At 37.6% G+C, this 9,789-nt stretch overlaps 2 protein-coding genes across 3 annotated transcripts; one reads left to right on the forward strand and one right to left on the reverse strand.

Annotated features, from left to right (window-relative positions):
• Positions 1-3,673: 3,673 nt before the first annotated feature.
• LOC108997022 (formate dehydrogenase, mitochondrial-like) lies at positions 3,674-5,961 on the reverse strand. Its single transcript, XM_018973102.2, has 6 exons — positions 5,733-5,961; positions 5,362-5,533; positions 4,690-5,230; positions 4,402-4,526; positions 4,084-4,196; positions 3,674-3,980 (listed from the first exon to the last, which is right to left on the reverse strand). Exons 1-6 carry the CDS (start codon positions 5,823-5,825, stop codon positions 3,867-3,869), a joined length of 1,158 nt encoding a protein of 385 aa, XP_018828647.1. The 5' UTR covers positions 5,826-5,961; the 3' UTR covers positions 3,674-3,866.
• Positions 5,962-7,110: 1,149 nt separating this feature from the next.
• LOC108997163 (CASP-like protein 4A3) lies at positions 7,111-9,789 on the forward strand. 2 transcript variants are annotated; one of them, XM_018973321.2, is made up of 3 exons: positions 7,111-8,132; positions 8,201-8,336; positions 9,369-9,789. In XM_018973321.2, the coding sequence occupies exons 1-3, from the start codon at positions 7,504-7,506 to the stop codon at positions 9,555-9,557; spliced, it is 954 nt and encodes a 317-aa protein (XP_018828866.1). In that variant the 5' UTR covers positions 7,111-7,503; the 3' UTR covers positions 9,558-9,789. The 2 variants fall into 2 exon arrangements, with proteins under 2 accessions (XP_018828866.1, XP_018828867.1); XM_018973322.2 differs by having other exon boundaries at positions 7,139-8,132; positions 8,201-8,308; positions 9,369-9,478.

The following is a 9,789-nucleotide window of genomic DNA, read 5'->3' on the forward strand; positions in this document are numbered from 1 at the left end:
ATACCGTTTAACAGTTTACAGAATTTCACCTTTTCACCTTCCGCTCACAAAGCGGCCACATGTGGGGGGATAAAAACCACCCTCAGCCCAGCGGGTTAAGCCCAACAGGAAACAAGGAGTCCGTCTCTCGACCGTAAGGACCTACTTGGCCCAGAACTCCATGAGAAACAAGAAGCACATCTCATAGCCCAATGATCAAGCCGGTCCGGCCAAGAGACCCTCGAAATGATAAAAATGAAAATTGAGGAAAATGATGAAGCTTCGACAAAGAGTTGACAAAGGCGGGTGCCACCCATGTAGGTCGAGAGGTCGCCAGTGAAACTATCAGAGGCTCCCACCGCATAAGTAACCTTCCTCCGATATGCAACAAGACAGTGAATGTCTCAGGCGCGTCCCAGGTACTCATGAATTACAGCTTGATGACGTGCGAGAGAAGTAACCATCAACTGTACCAAGAGAGTGGAAAAGGTAGGCTCTGCCAACACAATCTTAGAGGTCGCCGACATGCTTGTCAGAGACCAATGCCGCATTAGCCAATCTTCTTCGGTACACTATGTCGCATTAAAATGCTCTAGATGACCGGAGCATGAGGATGATGGGATTGCACCCTGGCGACAGGTGTGAGATGGTCCCTCATACCTAGTATAAAAGCAGATCACTAGGTACATACTAACTCAAGCAATAATCTTTTATAAAAATTCCAATGAAGAAAATTGACATAGGCATAAGAAGGTCCCCTGATCACACCCGTGCCTTCTTTTGAATTTGCATTGGTGTAGATTAGTAGTTCACCCCCTAGTTGGCTGAAGAGACACTGTGGTACGTACAAAACATATCCAAAACAACATGAATGCAGATTAAACAAATATAAACCAAGCTACAATCAAAACACATCACTCTCTTTTTGGTCGTATCATGTATCGGTTCTCCAACAAGATTAATCCATATTCAATCTTCTCTACGCTTGCTTTTAGATCTATTGTGTCGGGAAGTTATTAAAATTGTGCATGTGATTTTCTTTTTAGATAGATCAGTCTCTTTATTCTAATCGTGTAATGACTCGGCCCAATAATTTTAAAGTTGAAATATTGATAATTTTTATTGGGGTTAAATCATATTTAATGGGTCATATTGGATAAACCTAAGAGCGATAAATTATTGAGTTTGATTATAAGTTTTAATTAGGTTCAATAACTAGGTTAAATCTCATTTATTATTTATTGAATGAGTTAAACTGCTTTTAAAATTTAAAAATTGGCCATTAGAGATTTGTTTCTATTTAAAATTATCACTAATTGAAATCTACTATGCAATCTCAGTCACTGCTAATCTTACATTGAATGAACTACTAGATCATGTTTTTAGATTCAAACTCTCTTCTTGAATGATTGCAACTGCGTCCAACTCGAACTTGTTGGCACCCTCTCCCAAATCTCTTTATAAATATCTTTATTCCGTGTGTTATTTGGAAAAAATCATAAACCTCTGTAAGTGCAGTGGCTGAACCCAAGAAACTCAATCCAACACCGTGTGTGTCCCATGTTTATCACCATGCCAATAGCCGACTGCCTCATTCCTATCATAATATCTCTCACATTTTCTCTCTCCTAGTTCACATGATCAATTTCATGCCGAAAATATTGGATTAAAGTAATGAGGTAAATAGCATGATCATATCCTTACACATATATATGTAAACAATATGTCTTTTATAAAAATATTTTCATGTATGCCCTCCATTGGAAACTCCTTTTTATATACCTAAGTCATGATAAAATTATAAAAATCTATGATTTTATGTAAAAATTTATGCATCAAAATATTTATAAAAAGTCATGATTTTATGTGAGAGTTATGCATCAAAATATTTTGTGAAAAGCTATTATTTTATGTGAAGAGTTAGGCATCAGATGATTTATGAAAATTATGATTCTATGTGAAGAAATATGTATCACGACATTTATAAAATATGCGATTTCACTTGAAATCTATGATATGACAAGTATGTAATTATGATTATGATGAAGTATGAATGATAAGATATGTAACGACCTATGTTTTGATATGTAGAAGGTACTATTTGTTATGGGCATATTGCATTGCTAGGTTGTACATGCTGGTAGTGCATCTAGTATGTCTTCCTTATGTATGGATTCAACAACCTGCAGCCACGGGCGGAATCGAAATCTACTTATATTCATTAACCCTAACTCAAAGGGGTCAATAGTGGGCATCGGCCCATAACAAGTGAAAAACAAGTTCATGTTTATGATCATGATATTTATATATGTATTTATGAGTATGTAAGTTTTTCAAAAAATCTTATATTTATTATGTTTACAGTATGATGTGTTGCTTATTGAGTATTCAACTCATTTTTGTATGTTTTTATATTTTAACCTCCCTAGGTGAAAAGTTTTATGAGAATGAAGTTGCAGGATAGGACTTGGCCCAAGGAGACGAGGCAGAGGCCTAGATAGTTTATGTTATGATAGCTTTATGATTTGTAGTTTAATAAATTATTTTGATAAGCACATGATACTTTATTGATTTTAAATAAGTACTTCCATAGATTCTCTTTTGAATTTTAAGTACTTAAAAAAAGTGACATTTATTTATGAAATCTTTTGTATCATGCCGCTGGCACTTTATTAAGAAGAAAAATTATTAAGTCAAGTTTACTAGCACACTAGTTCCTCAAAAATTTTAAAAATAATTTTATTGGGGAATGAGGTGTTTCAAATTTTGAACATATATATTGTATATAGAAATGTTTTAGTTACAAAGAGATTGTAAAAGTAAATTTACACACTGACATAACTTAATATGGTAGATTGAATTGTAAAATTATTTTTATTATAAAATAGATTTAACGTATCACATAAAAAAAAAAATCAGTGTATAAGTTTATTTCTATAAAATATTTTCTTCGTCGCAACTTTTTATGTTATTTTTGTTGAGAAAAGTTCCTAGCATAGGGATCTCTGGTTAGTCATTTCGGAGGCGTAGTTGCAGTCACACTGAAGACACTTTTCTTCCCACAACAGGGCTTAATCGGTAGATTGGGCCTATTTCTCTGTAGTCCTTAATGGAACCTGGTTCGTTTTACTTGGGCCAGTAGGGTTCGGGCCCAAGCCCAATAATGCGAAAAATGCAGGCCATTCATACAGTAGGCAAATACTAAAAAAATCATTACTTTTCCTGTGCATAAGATGTATCTACATAAATGAGAGGCCCATATAGATCATCAACGAGATTAATTTACACTTCAACTCAAAAATAAAAAAACACACTTTAATTTTCACATTAACCGGCTTAGTTTCATAATATCTTACTACTATTTATTATTATTTTTTATTACAATTCACTACTATTTAATATTCTATCATTACTTTTTCATTAATTTTTCACTATTATTTACAGAATACTTTGAGAATATCTCACTGTCGACTTCTCCCAATTCATTTTATCACGTTATAAGAAAAATGAGTATTTATAACGAATTATTTATAATGAGATTAAAGTCATTTTAACAAAAAATAACTATCTACAAATAAACATTTTTATTGGATGAATTTAACCAAGTTTGAAATGAATTTTCATCCTTTTAAGTAATTGTCCTGTATGAATCATCTGATTCACTTCGCCCGAAAATTGAAAATTTTATGGTACGAAATAAAACTAAACCTTGCAGCTTGCATATAATTATTCTTTCAAAACCCACTGGAAGTTACATTCTCTTCATATCTTTACACCAATGGTATATGAAGTCAAGAAGAAAGGTTGTAAAATCCAAAAGGGATTTATGTTATTGCAGACACATATATGCCTCGCAGACAGCAAACTAGCAAGCTGCACGTACGGTTTCACTGGTACTGGCTTGCCAATTTACCCTCCTTCACAATGTAGTTTTGTGCAGGAAATTCTTCACCCTTGAAGTACCTCTCAAGCATATCCTTAACTCCAGCAGCATATCGTAGCTGCAATAAATTCCTCCAACTCAAGAAGTTCGAGATCTATATATGGAGGAAATTGAACAAAGAAATGGAAACTCAAAAGACAACAAGACAGTAGTAGTAGTACCTGTGCATCGATGGTGGTACCAGAAATATGAGGGGTCATAGCATTGTTTGGCATGTAACGCCATGGATGGTCCTTTGGAGATGGTTGCGGGTGCCAAACATCGCCACCATAACCTGGAGAATCATAAAACAGAACAAACCCATTTCTCAATCATAGGAGATTGACAAAAAATCCCTTCTTTTACCAATTTTGGACATGTTAGATGTCCTTGGTGAATATGGATTCATGGCATCAGAAACCATTATAAAGAAGAAAAAGAAAAGGGAAAGAATTGCTTGTGCTAGATAGTTTTCTTCATCTATATATAATAGATTTTACCTCCAATTTGTCCACTATTGCAAGCATCAGCAACTGCTTGTGTGTCCATGATTGCTCCTCGAGCGTTGTTAACAATCAAAACTCCCTTCTTACACTTGGCAATCCTATCTTTGTCAAACAACCCTCTGAGTCACAAGATCAAAATTCCTGTAAGTTTGAATTTTGGTGTATAATCCAATATAATGATAGAGCTAGTATGTGAGATTTAAAACATGATATTATTCAACAGCAGAAGGATTAAATAAGCTACAAATTTAAAGGAGCCACCCTTCAAGAGATTCAATATACCTTGTCTTGTCAGTGAGGGGCATATTGATGACAATTATGTCACATTTGGGAAGCATTGCATCCAGATCCTCCTCAAACTTTGCCCCGATCTGCTTCTCCAGTTCAGGGTCCATCTTGAGACGATCATGATAAAGGAGATTACAGTTAAAAGGCTTCAGACGTTGAAGTAAAAGCCTCCCAATTCGTCCAGCACCAACAGTTCCAACTGTTTTTCCCTCCAGATCATAAGCCCTGTGAGCAATAGCCGCAACATTCCATTCCCCACTAATAGCCTGATGGTGTCCAGGTAAGAAGTTCCGGACAAGAACGAGAATCCTCAACATCTCATCTTCTGCAACAGAGACGGTGTTGCTTCCAGTGATCTCTGCAACTGTTAATCCAGCAGCAGCAGCAGCATTCAAATCAATATGATCAGAGCCGATCCCAGCAGTGAGAAGAAGCTGCAAATTCTTGGCCTTTTTTATCCTTTCTGCCGTAACGTAGGCCGGGTGGAAGGGGGTAGAAATGAGGACGTGGAGATCCGGAATGTGTTTCTCAAGTTCTGGGGTATATATATAAAGGTACACGCACAAATTCAAAGAAAGTAAAAATATGAAGAATAATAGCAATGTTCAAAACAAACGCCAATTCTAGTTCTCGTTATAATATCAGTCAATATTTAAACTTAATTACCACAGTTTGGTCCTTCTTTGTCATCGGCGACGATGTACTGGTGACCTTGTGATTCGAGCCACTCACGAATGCCCAGAGCTCCCTCCACACAACCCACAAAACTGGGATTCATGGCAGCATACTCATTGGCCTTGTAAAACACCCCAACGATTTTCTTGCTTCCAGCAGAAGCCTGTTCATGTACGTTAACAGAGGCACATCACCAGTACCTCACAAAACATGGGAACTTAACGTACGTACTGTCTAAGACCAGCAATTAGTTGAGAACATGCAACTTGTACCATATGGAAGACCGATAAACAGCTCAAAAGCCATGGTAACTATGATGATAAATATATAAAAATTTGAAACCGAAAGGGAATTAATCTTACATGAAGGTGCCTACTGAAAGTGGAAGAAAGTGGTGTACTCCCAGAGGAAGCAAAAGTCTTAAGCGCAGACATGGCAGCACTAGTCATACCCATCTCGATCTGATCACACTCTAGATGACTGTGTTTTTGGGAAGAAATAATAGAAGCCACTGGCTAGCTTTATACAAGAAAACCCACTCGTCAATACCAACTTTTTGGCTGTCGGGCTCTGTCTCAATGAGTCGGAACTGCCCATACTTCTTCACCTCCTAATATTATCCAAGCATTAAACACGGTGGATGTCATGCACGAGGCGAACAGCGTTTTGCCTATCTTTAGACTTTTTCTTATCCATTTTAGTGTTTTTCCATTTGGAGTAAAAAGCAGAAGTCATCCTTTATAATATATGGTTCCTTTTTTATCCTTTAAAGGGAAATTGTTCAAATGCTGCTCATATTTAGGTACCAACCAATTGCCACCTCGAGTCGATCGACACTACTCACTTCGATTTGACACCTGCTGGTGGAGTGGAGGGCCATTTCGATCAGTTTCCTTGTCGACTAACAACCGAACATGGAGATAATCCTACGGTGGAGGGATAAAATTATCCCAAGTAGCATAGACCTTCAAGAGTTATGTAACGGAAGTGGGTACAAATATAAATGATTAAATTTATTTCCTCTTATCAGAATAGAAGTCATGATTTGGTGTATTCACACCTTTTACACCACCCAATTAGGAGATGACACATTAGAGTTTCTCCAAAAGTGAAATAGAACTGGTTCTTGTGAATCTGTAGGGACTTTTGGTAGGACCTCCAGACCCGATACCGTTCTCAGTGTCTTCACCCATTTCGCCTCAGCCTCAGCCAGTTTGTGCTATAACCAAATCTGAACTTGGAATCCTACTAGTACCCAATTTCAGCAGGCTTCAAGGCTTGTGGCTCTTTCTAATCATAACAATGATATATAATAAAGGACTCAGTATTGGTGACAAGAATTTGGTTTACAAGGGACTATTATGGCAGAAAAATACAATTTATCATCCTTTTAATTATCATTGACGTAATATCAAATAAATGATGATACATAATGTCTTTGCATGACGTTAAGAACGCATCCACCCTCTCTTGCAAGTTGCCTTTACTGCGAAGCACACGAAGATGTCCTGCAGATTATAATTAACAGCACAAGTTAATTTGCTCCGAATTATATCGGATGGACATGATCTTCGTTTTGGATCATTTTAAGGACCAAAATTAAACCAGATTTGGCCCACATTTATGGGCGAATGAGCTGGAAACCCGCTTTCTTAAATAATTGCTGTAGTCGGTTAAGACAGCGACTCTTTGAAAGTAACTTTTTTTTCATTTCGATTAGATTTTGGGCCTCCGTCTGGCATGACATCCTAGCTCATCCCTCCCACCACCGATGCATTTGCGTGAAAACCACAACATGAAGCATCAGTCTCTTTTTTTATGTGTTTACTTTCCTAATCGAAGATCCGAACGATGAGAAGTAAAACTTTTCCATCGAACACGTCGCGCGCTTCAGTTGATTGCACTTTGCAGCATTTGTCTTACATATATTACCCTTCCTAGCAAGTAATTAAAAGGTTTAATATTCTTCGAAAAAATGGAAAACGACGTGCTTTCAGAAGTTTTTTAATTTGAGAAGTCAATTTCACTTAGAAGTTCAGCTTTTGATTTTGGGAAGACTGGATTCGTGTCAGAAGTGAAAAAACTACCGAGTCATCGTTTTGCAGCCCTGCCTCAGTAAACTCAAACCAAGAAATGGACAAAGATAAACGCGCAGACAAAGAAGCAGCAGCAGCAGAAGAAGAAGAAAAGCATGCCCAGTATGTGAAAAAAGCAGAACAAAAATCAGAAGAAGAACAGGAAGCACAAGAAAAGCACGCCATCTCAGACCCATCACCACCCACCACCCGCTCTCCACCTCCTCAATCCCACCGATACCACAAACCCTCATCAGCACCATTGGATTCGTCTTCACCGTCTTCGCTTTCCTCCGATCATTCCTCCCACAGTCATGAACTCAAACGCTCGACCGCACCCGCCCCGGATACCCCACCGGCAGTTGTGGCGAACCGGTCGTTCTGGACCAACACGGTGGTGCTAGACAAGGTGGACCCAGGAGCCCAAGATGGCTTCAGCAGAGCTAGAGAAGTTGAGGCTGGCAGTAATAGCCGTGGTGTTAGTACTGATGGCGGCGGTGGTAGCCGAAGATTGAGACCAAATCTGTCGATTCTGAGGAGGGCAAGAAGGGACAACATGGTGAAGAAGACGTTGTTGTGGTTAAGGATTTTTGCGTTCGTGTTTTGCTTGATCTCTTTTTCGGTTATGGTGGCTGACAAGAATCAGGGTTGGGCTCTCGATTCCTTCCAACGGTACAAAGAGTTCAGGTAAGTGTCATTTTTTATGAGGTTTGTAATTTGAGTCAAATATGTTTTCATTTAAAATGTGATTGCAGGTACTGTATGGCTGTGAATGTGGTAGGGTTTGCATATTCAGGGCTGCAAGCATATGATCTGGTCAACTATTTCATCAACGGGAAACACATAGTCTGGCACCATCTCCGGTATTACTTCGATTTCTCTATGGATCAGGCAAGTCTTTGTTTGGACTCCATTATTGTATCTAACCTTTGACTGATGTTTTTGTGCACATCCTGTTTTGGACAAATTCTCTTTCAAGTTATTGCAAAAATTGAAGGTCGATTGATAGACAAATCACACATGAATTTATCTGTATAATATGTTTTACTTATTTAATGCGCAACAGTAAATATTATAAGGACTATCTTTATCTTTCTCACTCAAAAGACTCCAAATTCAAATAACAACAGAGAAAATCTTTTTCCTTTATTTTGGGGTTAGTCTTTGGGATAATCTTACTGACTAAAAAACTGGGATCAAATGAAAGATAGACACGAGATAGACTTAAGTATGAATTAATGGCAATTAGGCTATTGGGACCACAGCTTTAAAAAAGCCGGTGCATTTGGCCAATGGAGGATGTGGACTCCTGCTTTTCACATCCCACAACTACCTAGTTTTTAAGCCACTATGGTCCCGCGGAGAATTTGCCCAATTCACTCAACTTGGACCCCATTGATTTGACTTTTCTCTTCCATCTTTTGGCCACCTTTTCTCTGCCTTTTTCCATGGTAATGTTACATCTGCTTTCTCATATTATAGTTTCTCTGTTTTATAATTCTCTCTTGGAAGAAAGTAACCTCTATCTAAAGAAAAGAAATGTCAGGATTTACACCAAAAACCCAGTATTGCTTTTATATAGAGATAATTAAGATACCACTCCAATTGTGAATGTGACATAATTGTTGGCTCTCTAGCTTCTAGAACTCATAAAGTCTATGCAGCATGTCATTTTCTAGTTTAACTCATATATGTATGATATATCAAAGGGAAAAAATTAGCAGGCCTCTTTATCCATTGAAGATCTCTATCTTTTTTTTTTTTTTTTTTTTTTTTGGGTTGGGGTCTGACTTGAAGATCTGTTATAAGGATTTATACATATATATATATAGGTGTTATAATAGAGTGTGTTTGTGTCTTCATTCCAAGAACACTGTACTGATCTGCATAGCAAAATGTTGGGCTTCTTGTTTGTGATGGCAGGTGTTGACTTACCTTCTGATATCGGCCTCATCATCGGCAGCCACCAGAGTTTATGACTGGCAATCCAACTGGGGTAAAGACAAGTTTCCTGAAATGGCAAGTGCATCTGTGGGATTGTCTTTTGTTGCATTTGTGGCCTTTGCCTTAAGCTCTCTCTTTTCTGGTTATACCCTCTTTAAAACCCCATAGTTAAATTAATACCATTGCCGGCCATAACAGAAGATGATGGGAAAGTCTTTTAAGTTTTAGAGAATCTGTCCCCTGCGGCAAGTTCTAGCAATGATAAATTGTTGAAAATAGAAATTAATGCGCGAAATGCTTTACAATTACAGTGCTGTGTGAAAATAGGTTCGTGTGTTTCTCTTGAACCATGGATGAATGATTATCATAGCATTAAATATAGACATATTTCTGCTTGGAA

The sequence above is a fragment of the Juglans regia genome, chromosome 10 (assembly GCF_001411555.2).
Source record: "Juglans regia cultivar Chandler chromosome 10, Walnut 2.0, whole genome shotgun sequence".
Lineage (NCBI taxonomy): Eukaryota > Viridiplantae > Streptophyta > Magnoliopsida > Fagales > Juglandaceae > Juglans > Juglans regia.